This window comes from Cryptomeria japonica, chromosome 5 (genome assembly GCF_030272615.1).
Source record: "Cryptomeria japonica chromosome 5, Sugi_1.0, whole genome shotgun sequence".
Lineage (NCBI taxonomy): Eukaryota > Viridiplantae > Streptophyta > Pinopsida > Cupressales > Cupressaceae > Cryptomeria > Cryptomeria japonica.
In genome coordinates this window covers 422,868,496-422,888,256 of record NC_081409.1, presented here as the reverse complement: position 1 = coordinate 422,888,256, position 19,761 = coordinate 422,868,496, and the positions used below count along the sequence as shown (strand labels likewise).

Sequence of the window (19,761 nt, the reverse complement as noted above, 5' to 3'; positions counted from 1 at the left end):
TCTTCAAAAATGCCTTAGGTGTTTTCCCAAACCGTTTTTGGTAGAAAACGTGGCAACTAGCATTGATTCTTAACAATTTAGCATGAATGTGGAACGGATCTAGGGGAAGAATGCCACCAAAATCGGATTCATGAGAAGAAAAGTGCAGGTCAGGTTCTTCATCTCCAACTACAAACAAAATGTGCCCTCCAAAGATGCAATCATTTTTTTTAAAAACCCCTTTGCAAGTTTTAAATTGCATCACTTTTTCCTTCACTCGGGCAAATTCGGGTTTTAGGGAAGAAATGACAAAAAGAAAGAGCAAGACAACTTGTAATAGGGAAATAAAGTCCCCATTACAAGTTTTAAAAAAACATAAAAAAACATAAAAACTTGTAATAGGGAAATAAAATCCCTATTACAACTAATAAGGAATAAAAACATAAAACTTGTAATAGGGAAATGAAATTCCCATTACAAGTAAACACAAGACATAAAATCACTTAAAAACTAAAAAAGACTTGTAATAGGGAAATAAAATCCCTATTACAACTTAAAAGAACAAAGTAAGAACTTTTATGAGAAGTTACAAGTTCTCATTAAACTTGTAATTTTAAATTCACTTACAATTTGTCTAAAATATTCCTACAACTTAAAAGACAAAAAGGGAAAAGGGAAAATAAAAAGCAAGTTACAAGGTACAAGTTTTAAATATAGTGCACTTGTAATTGCTAGAAAAACCCCTACAACACAAAAACAAAAGAAAACTCTTAACCTGCAATAGAAAGAAAATTTCCCACCTGCAGTCCAGAAGAAAAAACCTGAAATTGAAGGAAAGACATAGCAAACGAACTCGAAACGCGATGAAATTTGAAATGTGATCAATCTAGTTCAACAAGGAGCAAATTTTTTTGCCTCGGGAAGCGTTCCTTAAGAGTAAAATCTTCAACTTGCAGTGACTGCTCTGAAAACCGAAATTGCACAAAAGGCTAGGAAAAAGAAGACCAAAACTCACCAAAACTTGGACAACGATGGCAAAGATGCCCCCCAATGATTTGACACTAACAAATGTGAGTTTTTGACTTCGTAAAACATGCCTTGGAGACAAAAATGACACATTTTGAGCAAAATATTGTAGAGGTTGTCACATTTTGCATTATTAAAAAATGAGATAAATCTTTGTACATGAGTTTGGGGTTATGATTGCATTAAACCATATGATTAAAACAAGTAAAACAACCCAGAAAAAACTCTTCAAGGAAAACCTGCAAACTGTTTGACCAAAATTCCAATCAGCTGAGCTGCAAAAAGTGTGAAATTCTTTGGCATAAGTTTAACCAGGGATTTTACAACTATAGAATAGGATTCCATTAATGAAAGTATACTTGTATTATAATGTCACAATTCATGCGATAAGTCTAGCAGTCCTCTAAGTAAATGAAAAACACCTCTCTCATTCTTGGCTATAAACATTTCCTAAATCTGAATTGTTCCATGACTAAGATATTGTATAAATTACTATTATCAGATGAAAAGCTACAGCATGGCCTCCCGAGCAGATCATAGGAGCTGCAATGCTTCATTACTTCAAATAAAAATTGGATTGCAATGCTTTTCATTTGTATTTTCTTAGGAGAGAATTATTTTTCATGACTTTACAAAGTAAATTACTAGATGCAAATAAATTGTAAGATACTAATAGGACATGCATTTACTCATATAGTAGTAATTTAGAGAAGACAGACTAAAATCTAATTTTGCTTCAAATAGATAACAAGCGAAAGTCATAAATAGGGTATGCATTTACTTACCTCTAGAGGATATCTGGAGAAGGCAGGCTCAAATCGATTTTGGCAATACTTGTGAAACCAGATTGTGAGAAAGGGGAGAATAATAAGTATTGGTGCTGAATCTTTTGCGTTTTTAGCAGTTAGCAACCCCAACAACAAAAGTTGTGATATTAGTAAGCTTATTATAATCCTATAATGGACATCAGGCCAAAACGCTGCTGCACTCTCATACTTTTGTTCATAGACATTGATGACCTGATTTTGGAAAAGTATTGAATTTCATAAGAATGTATTATAACTTACAAACATTTCAGAAGTTGCAAATAGTGTATAGTGTATAAAATGAAAAATAACTATTGAAATTGAATTAGCTATTAAAAAATGAAATATATGATTAATAAAGAATAATGGAGGGAAAAGTTTGAAACAGACAGAAGAAGAGGAAAAAAATTAAAACAAAATAACAAATAATTAAAGGAAACTTGAAACAGAAAATGGAAAGGTGCAAAGAAATTTGTTGGTTGTTTTTTTGAATAAATTGGGTTGCATTATTTTTTGGAAAAGTACCATGGTACTTGTTGTGACCATTTCACACATCGCCCCATCGCAAATGGGGACCCCCTCTTTTTGCTTGTTTTTCGCTCGTTTTCGCTTTCGCTTTTAGGGTTTTGCTAGTTAGTTAGTCGTCTGGATTTAGGGTCAAGCCTTAGGGTTTTTATTTTTGTCTTTTCAGGCCAAAATCCAGTCGTTTTTGAGAGCTTTTGAGCTTCCTTTTCTAGGATGCAAATTTTGAATGCAATGAGTTCGCCAAAATGGTCTAATTTTCAATTGGAATGTTGATGCAGAGCTTAAATTTGTCTAAGTATTGAAAGTCAATGTGAATTTTTGTCCGATTGAATATTTTGACCAAATTTTGCTTTTTTTTTTGATTTTGATCCTGGGCATTGGAATTGATTTGTTTTCACCTCGTGAAGTGTTAAAATGTGAAAAATCATGTTATTTTGGCCTGTAGGAGCAAAATCGCTCCTGTCCCTCAGTGAAGGACGGGAGCTCATTTTCAAATATCTCATCATCCCTGCAGAGTCCAGACAAATTTCAAGTTGGAAGTGATGGAGAACGGCGATATCTTTCCATTGAATATAAATTGAAGATTTTCATGAACACAGAAATGCCTCCAGGAGGAAAATCGCTCCTGTCCCTCAGTGAAGGACCGGAGCTACAAATCAAATTTCGCCTTGTCCTTGCAAGATTTTGATGACTTAGCAATTTGAAATGGTCCAAAGGAAGGTGCTTTACCAAATGAATATAATTTGAAATGCCAAAGGTGAAGGAGAATGACCTAGAATGACCAAATCGCTCCTGTCCCTCTCCAAGGGACCAGGGCGAGGTACCTTGTAGCTCTCGTCCCTCTCCCAGGGACCAGAGCGATTTCCTTCATTATGCAAAATCCAGACAAAGGTCAAGGCAAGTTTACGTTCAAAAACAAGGAAAAACATGAGATAAATGCGTTGAATATAAATTGAAGATTTTTGGGACGTCCATAACAGTGCTAAATGCCTAGTTCGCTCCTGTCCCTCAGGAAGGGACCAGAGCGATTTTTGATATAAATGATTTTCTTGCAAAGTTACAGATGATGTTAAGGCATGAATGAATGAAGTGAAGAAAGACGAATCCGTTGAATACAAACTTGGAACCTGACAAAGTGAGATAAAGGCTACAAAAGGAGGATCGCTCCTGTCCCTCTCCAAGGGACCAGGGCGATACAATGGTGATGATACTTCCTACGCAAGTTCAAGGTCGTTCCTATGCAAGTTCAAGGTCGATCCAAGTCAAGACAAGGTGGCGAGGGACATTTCAAGGCGTCTTTAGCAGGCACAAACATTAAAAGGTCGTCACAATGATGAAATTCGCATCCTAGGACATAGATCGCTCCTGTCCCTCTCCAAGGGACCAGGGCGATGTTAGATGCATTGGTCATTTTGTGCAAGATTTACGTAAGAGCAAGATTTCATAAGGTAATGCATGGTCCAAGGCATCGTTTGAAGATAAATGCGAGAGTTTTTCAACGTCCAAACATTGCCAATCAAGGTGAAAAGCTCCCATCGCTCCTGTCCTTTGGACAAGGACCAGGGCGATACTATCAATAGCACTCATTTTCCTTCAAGATCCAAGCTAGGCGAGGTTAGGTAAGGTGAAGGACAACGTTTGAAGGACATCACAACGAAGATCAAGGTTTAAAGTTGACAAGGTCAAGGAGAAAACATGGATCGCTCCTGTCCCTCTCCAAGGGACAAGGGCGATGATCCCTTTAATACGCCCAAAACTTCATGCGAGCAAATGGAATAAGCGCAAAAGACACGAACAAAGGATGTTATTCGCCAACAATAAAAGATCGAAGTTAAAAGATGCAAGATGGACGTGGAAACAAGAAGATCGCTCCTGTCCTTTGGACAAGGACCAGGGCGATGTACACTCAAAAGGCACTTAAGCACACATGCAAGATGATCAAATGCGAAGAACCTATCAAGATGATCGATTTTTAACGTGGAGATGAAGGAGTTGATCGTGAAAAAATGCAAAATCAGGACAAAAATGTTGAATCGCTCCTGTCCCTCTCCAAGGGACCAGAGCGATGAGGTACGTCCCTTTGTCTTCCAATTTTGGCGCCAAATAAACAAATTTAAATTTCCTTAAATGCTAAATCGATTAAAAAATTGAAAATCCATTTTTATTTAGCATTTAATATGGCGTTATCTTTTATTAATTATTTTTGCCTTAATTAAAAAATCGAAATTTGCAAACGCAAGGCATTAATAATTAATTAATTAATTAATATAAAATCGAATTTAGAGCGCTCAATTAAGCAAGTCGGCCTTGTTATTTTATTGCAAATCATTTAAAATCATTTTTAAAAATGGTTTTATTTATCAAGTCGGCCTAGGGGATGAAAAGGTGTGAGCGCTATATATAAGGGGAGTGAAATGTTCATTTTCACATCATTATTTTTTATCCTTCATACGATCTTGAGGAGAAGCGAAGGTGATGCGAAGTATATCATTAAGTGTGGAGTGCGAATTGCGTTGAAGACCAAAGGTGGTGCGAATTTCATTCATCCAAAGGGTGGCGCTTTATACATCAAGGGTGGTGCGAACTTGAAGATCTATTTGATGCGATTTGTCAAGGGCGAACTTGGAGATCCGTTTAAGACCAAGGCCAAAGGCGATACTTGAAGATCACATTGAAATCCAAAGGTGGCGAAGTCGATTTTGAGGAGACCACATTGAAGACTATTTTACTCCTCCAATTTTCCCTAGGCGATCTTTTCCTTTTTGCATTTTAGAGTTAGCTCTCTATCGAGGTATGGCGATTTTAATTATTATTGCTTTATTCATTCATCGTCGTATTTCAAATTTTGAAATTTTGAATTTTGAATCTCTTAGCTCAATCGTTGTTTTTTAGGAAATGATAACTCTAGAGACTTATCATGACGTTTCCTAAAAACTTCTCTCTCTTATTTACATTATTCATTGCAAAATCTAGTTCTTATAATGAAATGTTGTGTAGGTATGGCAACCCCAAAGGCGGGAGCATCCACCAGCCGCTCAGCTCTCATGAAAGAAGATCAGAAGACCGAAGAGGTGGAGACCAAGATCGTGTCGAAGTGGAGCAACATTGGAGATACCAACTTGGGGAACTTTAGCACGAAGAAGTTCCGAGAGGTCCCTTACATCGGCAAGCCATCACCTGTCGCCCGGAGAATAATAGAGAGTGGCATCATCAAGGCGGCCGGTTTTCCTCCAGCTATTCAGTGCCACGAGTTGATGATCGAGTGTGCCCGTCACTACAATCCACAGTCCAGGACAATTGTGTCCAATGAGGGAAACACTTTGGCGTACCTTTCAGAGGAAGCCATAAGTGAAGCTTTCCATCTTCCAGAGCACAGGGACATGATATACAAGAGCATTGAAGGAGCCAGATCAATGTACAATGATGATCCAGATGCTTGCCTAAGCATAATTAACAAGAACTGGCTACTTAAGAGTCGTCCCCGTCTGAGCAAAGTACCGAACACACCGCATCGGATTGATTTCCAGGAGGAGTACAGAGATTTGATTACCATGCTCAACAGAGTTACAGGAGCACCTCATGCCTTCTATTTTGAGAAATGGATGTTTTACTTCATCCAGGTGATTGTTCAAGGAAAGGGTACGATACATTGGGCTAGAATAATTAGCCATTGCTTGGACGTACAGTTGAGGAGACTCAGGGCTACTAAGTCCTTCCACATGAGTTCATACGTCATTTATGCTTTGATCAGGAGCGTTGAGTACGCAGGACTACCTCACAGAGGAGTGATTGGAAGAGGACCCGGCGAGGTCAGAGCTTGTGAATCCTATACATACTTGCATCATCCGCCAGAGAAGAACTACAAGTTAGTCAATGATACTTTCACGATGAACATCACAAGGACGTTGCAAGGTGGAATTCACAACAGATTATCTCAAGATGCCCAGGAGTTCATCAAGAGGTACGGTGCTTGGTTCATTCAGTTTCCCAAGTTCACTTACATTAGAGTGCATGGATGTCCTTTACCTCCATACATGTTGCCGAGGTACCCGACAGACAGAATTGTGTTACTTGAAGTAACAAGGCAGTTGGCAGCATATGTGAAGGCATTCAGACACAGACATCAGAATGGAGTCCAGGTACCTATTATTTTGGGTAATTCAGTTGAGGTATGTCCTAATGTCTTAGCCATGGATGACGCAGAGAAGGAGTTAGCCTTGTATTCTTTTTCATCTTTTGCTTGGAGAGAGAGCTTTGATCCATATGGACATTTAGAAGAGACGGTCGGTAGAAGATTTAGACATGAGCACCAAATTGAAGATTTTATGATGAACCTCCTAGATGATCTTGAAGTGAAACGTAAGATACATTCTAGATTGCCTTTGGATTTCATCAGGAAATGTAGGATTTACAGAGTGGCCGACCAAGCTCAGGACAATGGCAGGCACATCCAGTCTTCCTATGATAGAGAAAGCAAAACAATAAGATTGGATTGGAATGAGCCCGAGGCCGTGGATTTAGATGATTTGATGGCACCAGTTTTGTCTTGTACTCGCAGATGGGTAGACGTTCAGCATCAGAAGTTGAGAGAACAAGGCATAGCTATGTCTTTTACTTTGGAAGAAAAACCAGCCGAAGGTGGAGCCAGTGTTAGTGAAGGCAATCCTAATCCTAGGAATTCAGGTGAAGGTAACCTTCGGTGTGCCAATGAGGGCAATCTCCATTCGAGAGGTTCAAAGAGAAAGGAAAGATCAGAAAAGAAAGAGTCTTCCAAGAAAAAGCAAGGTGCCAACAAAGATCAAACACCAGATACTTCTTCCAGACCGGAAAATAGAACAGTTCGAGTGGAAGAGTCCATGGAGTCGATGGTACAGAATGACAGGCAGGAGGAAGGACAGGCACAGCATGTTTCATCAAATGGATCTCTTCAAGACTATGATTTAGATAATGATAATGAAATGACATCTCCTCCCAGACAAGAAGAAATAGTACATAAAGAAATTCAAGTTCAAGAGACAAGATCGAATATCCCAGATTGGTTGAAGGAAAGATTGACTAAGGTGATCGTAATTGAGGACGAGGACAGTGCAATTGATTTAGAGAGCCTTATTGGGCGTTCACATGTGATAACAGAGAAGAAGAAGGCTGCAAAGATGTCCAAGATGATTCGAGATGAGACTGGATCCAGAAAGCTGCAGATAGCTACACCGGCAGCAGATAAATATGAGGGTGAGATCCTAGCAGAAGACTATCATATACAAACTATTGAGTTAGGACCATCCACTGCAGAGCAGACAATGGATGATGCTACTGACACATTTGAGGCATTGAAGGACAAGCTTAGAGAAGAAGTGGAAAAGAATAGAAAGCTTGAGAGAGAGGTCGGTGCATGGAGGACATATTTCAGTCACATCAAGGAACCTTTGGGACGTCAGGATCCAGTTAGGTCACCAGTGCAGGCATTGCCCCTTCAATCGATCAATGAAGCAGAAAGATTCAGGAACCTGGTCCAGCGTACATGTAGTTGGATGGATAGATCTCATACAGTGGCCATAGAATTTGTTACAAGGATGTCGAAGATCATTCATCAGGCTATCCAAGTTCTTGAGATAATCCACAGATTGATGGCAACAGTAGCTGCATTTGCCCATACCAAGGACGTTGTCATCCCTGTCTTGAAAATAATAAGACACACATCCAGAAGAATTTTAGCGCAGGAGAGGATCTTAGAAGGTGATTCTCACAGTTTGTTTCAGTGGTCAACCTTACTCCATATAAAGAGTGTTCTCTTCGAGGACATCAGTGTTAGATGTGGTCAAGTTGAGGAGGTGATCAATCCGATCCAGGACAGAGTATTTGAGGTACTTCGTACCATTCTTGGCAGAAGGATCGAGGTCGAGACAGATGTGGATATACAAGAATTTGAGGATAGAATCAAGATCATCTTTCGCAAGGATGCAGATGTTACAGATGAACAGTATGATCAGATGTATGCCACCATGCTCCTGATTGATAGAACGAAGGAACTTGAACTTACTTGGGACGCAGCTCTTCTAGATGCATTCGATCAAGTCATCCACTTAGAAGAGAGTATCAAGAATCTTCCCGAGATTCCAATCACAGAAATCGAAGGAATCGTGACAAAATTCATTGCATATGCTAAGAAAGAGAATTGGAAAGGGAATAAGATTCTAGATGAAAGGTTGTTACAGATGACATGACATCTTATTTCTCATTGGTTGATACCTCCTAGATTTTTGTGCCGAATTTAATATTTGGCTATGCATTTAATATTGTTCAGTCAAAAGGAGGTCATTTGTAACAAACCCTAATTAGGGTTTAGGTGTCATGATCTTGTCCATTGATTTATTTTCAATCTGGACCTTTCATTGTAACTGGGGATGCTATTTATACCCCCATTTTTCATTTCAATAGTTAATAGTTAATAGTCAGATAATAGTAATAGTTGATGTAATAGAGAAGAGAGATTAGAGTTGTAAGCAATTTTATTTTGTAGCAAGATTGAGTCTTGAAGAGAGAAATTCAAGCAATTGTTGTATATGATGACTTGGAAATCAATAAAATATTGAAGTTATGGTGTTTTGTTGCAAATTTCTTAAGTTATCTTCATGGTTGTTGGATGTACTTGAATCACGCTCAATCAAAGTAGTTTGTTAATTTGAAAGACTAAGTGTGGGATTTGATATTTGGTAGGATTCGCAATCCAAACCACTAGCTTCTTGCTGATTGTAGGAACGCCTTGCGTGGTCGACTGGAGAACATTTTGAGTCCTTAACCTTCAAGCATTTTCGTGTCTTGGATATGTACCTTCGTAGTAGTGTCCTTGGTCTTTGATGCATTGAACATCATTATTACCTTAGAAGATCGCACTAATTTCAATTGAGTTGTTATCTTATGGCAAAATTGAAGTTGGTTGAGTCTTGCCAAATCTCGTCCATGCTAAGTCATTCATAGGGTTAGGCTAGATTAGACCTCTTAAACCCTATCTTTTGCTTTTTTTTTTTTTTTTTGAAAGTTCCTTTAGTTTAGTAAAATCTTCGAGCTTTGAATACGTAAGACCCCTTGGAGGAAACAGCAAATCACATCATACCACTAAAAAGCTTGTCCACACGTGGAGACCCCACTAAAAGAACCTTGGAGTCCATCTAACTGATCCTTTTTGCAGATCTTCAGCAGTTAGAGACTATTTTCTCAAGAGAGGATAAGATACCTATTGGTATTTTATTCTGTGTATGATTGTGTATAAAATACACGTCAACAGTACTCCCTTATTTTCCAAAGTTAATAAACAAGGAATATTTTCTGTTCAAATATCTGTGTTGCATCTGAATATTGGTCTGTTCTTTAGCTAGTATACAGGTGTCTTCATTTGTGCTTGATAGTTTAAAATATAGTTAGTTAAAAATGTATATTTCATGTAAAACCTCATTGATAAACTTTTATAGTGTGTATAATTGTAAAGTTTGTTCATAAGTTTTAGGTTTAGTTAGATCTCAAGAAGCTTCCCCTTATAATTTGAAGAATGGTTCTACCATATATATTATTCCATTTTATGTTCTCCTAAAAACAACAAATTAGAACATAATTAGTGCATGATGAGGATCTCTTCTAAGCCACATTATTTATGTGTGAAGGTTTTTTGTAATATAGTGGTTCATGTTTGTTTTGCAGATGGCATCAAGTACCCACACTCATTAAGTATGTTTACCCTCCTGTTTTCTACCAATAAAATAAATATTTTCTAAATAGCACTTAGCAGCAAATCAATTTCTAACAGTCTATTTTTCATTTATCTATGGATATTATAAAACAAACCATATCCTGAACAGTTGTCATTAAAGTTGCCACCAAACCTACATAATTTTTTCCTTAAAAAGATGATGTTTTCTTTATCTATATTGAAACATGGTCACGTGTCATTTTATTGATATTTGTAGAAAATAGATAAAAATTATTTATAGTATTTGTTTGTTGCTTGATAGTTGAGAGTGCATTATGCAACTTTTGTATGTGCTGTTTGATAGTCGGGATTTTGGTCATATTACATTTATTTATAAGGGTCTTCAAAGGGAAAAGAATGAAAAATCTATCAAAATATGCTTAAATACTAATATTGAAATTCTACACACATAGGTATGTGTGAGTGTGTGCACATAGACAAATTTCTGACTTGATGTTGAAAGATAAAATAGCCATAGCATTGAGTCTAAATCAGTTTCTAGTGTTTTTTTTCCATTTAACTATGGAAATTTTTCTTTTTCTTCATAACTATGGATATTATAGAGCAAACCATATTGTAAAAGGTGTTCATTAACGTTGCCATCAAACCTAAGTATTTTTTTCCTTGAGAAGATGATGTTTTATTTATCTATATTAAAATATATAGTCACATGTCATTTTTTATTTTTCTGAGAGTTTTACACAATAGATAATAATTATCTGTTAATATTATATTCAATCCCCTAGAATAGTTGTGTCATGCAGCTTTTTTTTGTTGCTTGATAGTTGAGATTTTGGTCATATTGCATTTATTTAAAAGGAGTGCCGAAATGAAAAATCTTTTGAAGTATTGCTTAAATACTAATTTTTGAAATAATCTACCAAAAAACATATAGGTGTGCATTGGTGTGTGCGCATAGAGGAATTACTCACCTGATGTCGAAAGATAAAATAGCCAAACCCAAAGTAGAGAACTATAAAAGGTAGAATGGTGGGTGTTGCCACTGAATATGCAAGACCAAGCAAAAAGTATAATTGCATGCGAGGGAGGGCTTCTGCAAATGCTACACTTCCTGGATCCATTGCCTTCTCCCTATCCTCATCAGTCTTTACCAAAAGAGAGTTCTTTAAATGGAACATAATCAATGGAATTAACCGTAAAATCTCTCCAGCGATTCCAGACCATCCATCCACCATGATATAAGTTATGAAGAAAGTTGCTCTCATTGGAACTAGAACTCCAAGCTTTTTTAGCACTCTGCAAATATAAAAACTCTACAAATTGTAATACTGCAACTTTGCAAGTAATAGGAACCAGTAGTATTTATTTGAAAGGTTATTAAATATTGCTCAAATCATATATAACATTGAATATTTTAGAACTGTACAAAAGAATAATAATAATAATAACGATGTGGTGGGTGAGGAAGAAAGTTGAAACTATGAGATTCTCATAATTTTAATGCTTGTCAAAGTTAAAAGAAAGAATAAATATATACTCCCATTAAAAACAAGATAAATATTCTCAAATTCCAGAAAAAATCTGAATACCTTACATTTTTTGTCTATGAAAGAAAAATATTCCTGAAGAGAAAGGGAAGATGTTCAAAGAACATAAATGGCACTTTTTCTATTGAAGATCATGAACATCATTATATAGAGTAGATTACATACAATTATATTACAGACCATTTTGGGGTATATAAGTTTGAATAAGCAGTGGGAGATGCACTGGGGCAAATCAAGGGCTCTCCAAGGAATTTGAATAGTATCTAAACAGGCACCAAAACTGTAGAAAGTTCCAGAATAGAATAAATATGAATTCTAATTTGGATAACATTAATCCTATATTGATGTCATAATTCACATCATTACTGTGGCCTTAATAAGAATTTTTTTTAAGAGCATCTTCTAGATAGAAAAATCTTGTGCTAATGTTAAAAAAATATTTTTACACCAGCAAGAGACTAAGAGACAACTAATATCCAAAAAGAATCAAAATGAGCTCTACTAACGCATATTGAAATTTACAAGTAAAAATTCTTTGTGATGCCAATTCCAAAACCCAAGATTGAGATTCATCAAATTCAGAATGAAAGAATGAGATATACATTGTAGGAGAATCGCCCAAATCCTTAAGTTCTTTCCTGGCATCAAAATCTTGAAGAGCCGATCCCACGAGTATAGAGCCAAAAAAGAAGATGATCAAAATAAAGTAGTAATACTTGCTTGCTGTTTTCCTTTCAATTTCTGAAAATGAGGTGTGACCTTCAATTTTCGACATTGTCATCAAGATTGATGGAAGTATAAGGAGAAATAATTTCATAGCCAGACCTGGTAGAAACCCCTGGATGAATGATTTGACAACCTTCCTGTAAACAAATGTTAGAAATTTAAGTTACCAAATACAAGAAAATCAGCTAATGCCTAAAATTTTAGATATCTGCATTCTATTATGCCTAAGAGATTTTAAAATAAAAGTAAATAATCACTAATCCTTTTAGCCTTAGCTTAATATTTTTTGTTAAACTGTAACTGAACCCCAAAGTGAAAAAGGACAACATATTTTATGAAAAAGACTAGTCCTGGCTTATGGTCACATAAGCCAAAGCTAAGAGGTCAAATTAAATTGTGTTTACCACGTGTTTGGAAGATACAACCAACACATAATTTCCATGATTAATTACAACTATATGCATTTGGAAAAAAAACAATTGATTTGTAGATGTGCAATGATAAATTCCTATTGAATCACCAACACCCTATTATCTTGTCTTTAATGCAGGGATATGGAAGGATATGACAAAACTATCAAGTGGGCGAATGCAATAACTAACTTGAACAAAATTATTCCAAGATAGCACTTGGAGGAGTGCAGTGGATGAATTATAGGCCTAAAGATTACTAATGGTGTTACCTTAATCAATTCAAACAAAAAGATTTAAGTAAGATAATAAACGTTCAAGCCTGCAGAATTAAAGTAATGACCTGAAGCATAAGTAAAGTAGAGAGGCACAGAAAATGTAGTATTTGAAACATATGACGTATAAGTTTAAAGGTAAGCTAAAATATAATGAAAATAAACATAGAAACCTGTGTCAAAATCATTTTTTCTAAAGATTGGGATGGCAGGTCAGAAGAGTACTAGGAGAATTGGCTTAGATAACTCAAGGAATTCAGCAAGGACAACTTGGATGGAAACAATTATGATGAGTGACCAGAAAACTTTGTTCATGACATGAATTTCAATTCAGTCTGAAAGAATTGCAAAGTTTTTACAATTTTCATATAATTAATGTGGCTTGGATTACAATTCTCTTCAAACTAGTTGTACTATTTGTAGAAAATAAGACATGATATTAACCCCTAAATTTGTGTAAACCTCATAAAGCAATTATATTAGAAATTTCTATATAGTAAGAAATCAAATAATTTATAAGAAAATCCAATATGTACACCATCAAGAAACATTAATAACTGCCTAATTAAACAAATCACTAACATGATCAAATAAAAGTCTTTCGGACTCCATGATATTCAAGGAGAGACAACCATAGTTCCTAGGAGATTCAAAAATTGACCCTTGGTACACATCTCCAGTATAAGAAATGGATTGCCATCTCAAACAAACATATGGAGATGTCTCTAGACACTAGAAGACTTCAGATAAAATTTCTATGCATCTCTATATGATCCTAGACATATATCTTGAAAACTGGGAAACTTCCTAGAGAGGTTTGCCAGATACATTATTTAAATTACATTGGGTTTTCATAAAGTGCTGATAAGAGCTAAAAGAACTAAATAAATACTTTAAAAGACTTCAATTTTCTTTTGATTTTTGCATAAGAATACAGATATGTGATTGATAATAGGATAAAGAGAAACAATAAGAATGCTCAAAATATGTACATACATTCAAATATTATTAATTGATTGCAAATATAGTCATATCCAAGGAATTCTCCTATCATGATTTATAAAATAGTGTCATTTTCCTCCTTCAACTCTTTCTGCCATCTCTAAGTGATGTAATTTTCTATATCATCGTGATTATTATCAAACATCAATGTGATTAATCTTTGCTTTCATTGACATCTATGTCATGTTAATTTTTTCTATTTCTAAACATTTTAGTATTTTACATTCTTTAAAATTGCATATCCATTTCATGTTTTTTTCCCTAAATCTAAATTATTTATAAATATTTTTTAACTTTTGTCATCTGCAAACGTCCTTATATCCATTTATTTTTTAAATGATGTGCCAATAGTCATCCCTGCTTCTTGGACTAGTACAAGTCTCAATCCCCCGGTAACTATGGAGATAACTCTAATCCATGGTTATAGAGATTATATGTTTGAGATTGTTGAAAACAATTATTTAATATTTACATCTACACATCATTGTAAGGCATACTTCTACTTTTATTTTCAACAACGGATGGATAATCCTAAATTCATATTTGCAGATGTTGATAATTATAGAGAATTCTTTTATCCTCTATTTTGTTATTTGAAAAAAATGTTCAAATGCAAACTAGGCAACAATATATAACTTAATATCACAAACTTAGAACATGGAGGACTCCTTTACAATTCAATAAACTGATTTTAAAACTATATAATAACATTCTAACCCACTTATTTACTTATCCTTGTACTAGTTTCTTTTGAATTTGATGATAAGATCCTCTACAACAAAATATGCCCATACATTTTCAAGTAAAATTTATGGTTATTTTCTCTTTATCTCTCTTTTAAGTGTGAACTTTGAACCTAAGTTACTAATTCACATACAGGTGCGGATTCAAATTTGGGTATGGATTCGCAGGTACACCAAAAAAATTCCTTGGGCATGGATACGGGCACGTCTATACATATATATATATATAATTTATTATAAAAAAAATTTGATCGGTAATAGCAATGTTGCAAAACTTGCCAAAAAATCGCTAGAGTCAAAAGTACTCGCGGGTCGAAGACTCGAAACCCTAGTCAACTCGCCATTAAACTCAGCTCTAAGTTTCTATAAAAACACGCAGCGCTTTTGAATAAATACTCACGAAATATCGTGGGTTAAACCCTATTTCTCGATAAAAACTCGTCAGGAATTATAGTATGCACGAGGGTTTTCATCTGGTTTTTGAGCGCGAATCTAGGGCACACTGATGGCATGACTCCAATGTTAGGATTTCAAGCAGATCCGAAGCAAATATGAACTAACAATTATATGCAGATTTAATTACAAAAGATAAAGGAATAAAATAGGACACACATAACATAGAGATTTAATGTGGTTCACCCAAAATGGGTTACGTTCACCATACACAGCCGTCCAATCTTTCTTATTATCCAGCAAAAATCGTACATCAACATTCCCATGCCTTAAGCATCCCAGCCGCTTATAACATGCGGTTTTAGGGCAACAAACAAAGTCGACCTTTTTAGGGTTTTATTACAATGTCGATTTTCATCAACAAAAAAACGGCAAAATTTTTTTTCTCGAGGGCGAACCCCTGCCCAACCCCGGACCTCAGCAAGGATACGTGCTGAGCGTACAGTACTTTGCTGATCAATCGCCACATTTCAACAATCTCCCACTTGGAGACTGATCAGGCTCCACATCCACACCGAACAATCTCCCACTTAGAGACTAATACTACACGACACCACTGTACATGCAACATCCGCTGGATAAAACACTAGGACTTGACTGGTATAAATTCCACAATTATCAATCAAGAAGACCAACAAAACTTGATAAAGAAATCAGCTTCTCCCGTGGAACTGCCTTCGTGAACATATCGGCAGGATTCTCACTTGTGTGAATCTCTTCAAGCCGTAACTGACCCTCCTCCAAAACAGTCCAAATGAAGTGGTACCTGAGCTGAATGTGCTTTGTCCTTGAATGAAAAGCAGAGTTCTTCGCAAGATGAATGGCACTCTGGCTATCGGTATACAATGGGCGATCCTCCTGTGTCTGACCCAATTCCTCTAGAAAACATTGTAACCAAATCATCTCCTTGCTGGCTTCTGTAGCAGCAACATGCTCAGCTTCAGTGGTTGAAAGTGCAACAACCTTTTGCAGCCTAGAAATCCAACTGACTGTAGTTCCCCCTATAGTAAAAACATACCCTGTAGTGCTCCTCCGTGAATCAATATCACCTGCCAGATCAAAGTCAACAAATCCACTTAGAGCAGCATTAGATCCTTTAAAACATAATGCCTTCATAGTGGTTCCTTTCAAATACCGAAGGATCCATTTCACAGCATTCCAATGTTCCATACCCGGATTACTCATAAACCTGCTCACAACTCCCACTGCATGTGCAATATCTGGCCTTGTGCATACCATTGCATACATCAGATTGCCAACAGTTGATGAATATGTGCTGAGTGTACAGTACTTTGTTGATCAGTCGCCACATTTCAACATCCAAGGCACAATGATAGGCATGATTCCAAGGTTTTCATCTGGTTTTTGGATGCGACTCCAAGGCAGGACAATGGCGCAACTCCTCCCATTTTCGACGATTCCTTGCATTTAGCCAAAATGCCTTCCGTTTTATTTTTCAATAATATTCCTGATTTCCTCTATTCTTTGATCGATGTCCATGCCAGATATGATAGAAGATTAAATTAATTGATAATTGGCTTTTAAAAAAATAAAAAAATGATTAAAAAATATAAAGTATAAATATTAGAATTTAATAATTATTAATTTATTTCATAAATATATTTTAAAATTAAAAATTATTATGATTTAAAATTTTAAATAGTATTTCATTAATATATGTTTATTTCAATAAATAAATTTAATGACATTTGTTTTATATAAATGTGTATTTTTGAAGAATATTTTTAAAAAAAGTATTTTCAAATGTTCGATAGAATTACCGAGTTATTGCCAAGTTTTTGAGTCCCGAGTTTTTTAAAATTTTTGGACTTGCCGAGTTCGAGTTTTTCAACTATGGGTAATAGTTTATATTTATATTAATATTAAAGTTAAAGTATACATCTCTTTTCTAAGAGTATCAAAAATCTAGGAATAACCCCAAGAAGTAGTCTGAAATTTTTTAGAAAAAGACATAATCTACCCTTACATCCTAAACTACCTACAAACAAAATCAAGCCTGTGAATCAGCCACTATCCCCACACCCAAAAAAACAGCACGTGACCATTGCTACAAACTTTCATTTGAAAAGGTATTAACACCTACATTTTATCCAAAAAATTAAAACAACAGACAATTACACTGTCATTTTCTTTTTGCTAGGTCCATTAATCTAGTAATCTTCTAGTGCGAAATTGGTCTTCTTGGCTGCATCCTTCTGCTTTGCCTCCTACGCCTTTCTCATCTCCACCTCCTCTCGGAGGTAATCTTTCAAGTTTTCCCATCCCAAGTGTGCCTCCACAGTCTCGACCTCTCTGTCTGCACCATCTTGCCAAAGCACAAACGGTTTGAATTCCACCTCACTTCCTTTTGGCATCAAACCCTCTCCAAACAGATGCCACAACCCACGACCTGCTACCGCCTACGCAAGAAAGGAGGTTAAACCACAGAAAGAGTGGTTTGGGACGCATGCTTTGGCCACCCAGACCACATCTTGCTTCGACCAAAAGCCAAACCCCATGCCACCATCATTGAGATGATATATGCATTAGTGCGATATCGGAATTCCAACATCAAGTATTCCTCCCCCAACAATGTTTACATGATCTGCAGAAACAAGGGGTCATCAAATTTAAAAATGCCCCCAACTCTCTTTTCTAAAATCTTCCCAAAGAACGCCAATTGATACTTTATGGAGTGTAGCGAAAAATTCACTTCCATGGATGTAACTTGTTCTTTAATCTCTCTGCCTTCTGTCACCATCTAAAAAAACCATGCCCAACTCACCTTGTGAATGCTAGCTCGCCACCCATCTCCACTTTTAAACAACCACACCTCACCTTGTCCCATCACTTGATTGCTAATAAATACGTCCTAATTCCAAGGACATACTCCCTAGCCAACTCATTCTCATGAGTTCAATTCTCACATGTCACCTTCAGTTTGCACCTAGAAACTACGCCACGTAGTTGAGTGTACAGAGAAGAGGCGACGTAGTAAGTCTAGGAGCATTTATCGCATGACTTTCTCCAAACCATTTACTTCCCAATGCCAATTTAAAATGATGCTCTACCATGTGTCAATCCTTCAATTTGGCCCTAATTCTTCAATCAGCTACTAACATGTGTTCGCCAACTCCCTCCCACCACCTCACGACCTGGTCATCCAGCCCACACCTTAAATTTGACAACTTGTCTACTTCAGAATTTCCCTCTCTACGAACATGCAAAATTTTGAAATCTTGAAATTTCTTTAATTTTTCACCAATGATTAAAGATAATTTTGTTAATTTTCCAACATTGTGAGACCCCTTTAGCAATTGCTTCGATGACAATTTTTGAATCCCCTTCCAAGTGTAATTTCATGACCGATAGTTTGTCTGCAAGAAGCACTGCCGGAAAGGCAGCCCTTGCCTCAACCTCATTGTTTGTTCCATTTAAAAGTCATTGTGCTCCTCATGCCAAGACGATCCATTCACCATTCCTCGCAATGCATCCTACACTCGAGACTCTTGGATTCCCTCTTGAAGCCTTATCAAAATTTATCTTTGTCCATCCCTTCTCTGGTTTTTTGCAAACAACCCTTTTCTTCGGATCCATTGTAGGATTTATCCTACCAAGCACCCATTAACGGGCCGAATTATTGTAAATTTATTTAAAAAATAATAAATTTACATAATAAAAATAATAAATTTACATATATATATTTTTAATCATAAGTAATAAATTTAAATTGAGTAATAAAATAACATTAATCAAAGTTACAAAACTCGAAGAGTTTGGCCCAAACTCGGCGAGTCCCAAGGTGGGTCACCTTGGCCAAATCCAGAGGACCCTGGACTCGGACTCGGTAGACTCACCGAGTCCCAAACCCAAGACTTTGCCACCCAACAAGAATTAAATAAGAAAAAAAAATTAAAAAGCGTTTGTTTTAAGTGAAACAAAAGATGAATATGTTTTCACTCTTACCCTAAAAAGTCATTTTTCTTGTTTGCAAACACGAGAAGAGAAAAAGAGGGTTTTGAGCAAAAAAATAGAGGCACTAAAGAGCAAACCAGTAGATAGATTGAAGAGGAGATTGCCATTGTTGATTGTTTGTGAAAGCCAGTATCTTGCATTCAAGTATTTAAAGGAGTTAAAGAAGGATTTGGAAGAGGTTTCTAGCAAATTTAAAGAGGTAAGTTACATTTTTTTTGTTATTTTTTTATTTTCTTACTTTCATATTTCCATTTTTTTGTACATTTGTTTTGTTTTTGTTTTATTTTATATTATGGAAAAAATATGAAACTTGAAACCCTAGTTTTGTTTTTTCTTTATATTATTTATTTTTTAGTTTTAACTTAATTAGAATAAGAGACATTATGCTGATTTTTTTCCATTTATTATATATTGTAGCATAATGTCTCAGCCTACCGGTAGTGGAAGTGATGCCCCAATTAGACTAGATAAGGCTTGGAAACATGCATCCTTGGATCAAAAAAAGGAGAAGTAACATGTATTTATTGCAAAACAAAATATAATGGGGGAGGTATTAACCGGTTGAAATATCACATTGCACAAATAGAATGCC

At 35.9% G+C, this 19,761-nt stretch overlaps 1 protein-coding gene across 10 annotated transcripts in view; it reads right to left on the bottom strand.

Annotated features, from left to right (window-relative positions):
* The window catches only part of LOC131028162 (CSC1-like protein At3g21620), a 280,393-nt gene that overhangs the window by 67,788 nt on the left and 192,844 nt on the right, over nucleotides 1-19,761 (bottom strand). For all 10 annotated transcript variants that reach the window (XM_057958389.2, XM_057958391.2, XM_057958385.2 and 7 more), the window contains 3 exons: nucleotides 12,188-12,448; nucleotides 11,010-11,334; nucleotides 1,791-2,024 (listed from right to left, as the gene is read on the bottom strand). In XM_057958389.2, the coding sequence (XP_057814372.2) occupies nucleotides 1,791-2,024; nucleotides 11,010-11,334; nucleotides 12,188-12,448 (820 nt within the window). The remainder of the gene's footprint in view (nucleotides 1-1,790; nucleotides 2,025-11,009; nucleotides 11,335-12,187; nucleotides 12,449-19,761) is intronic.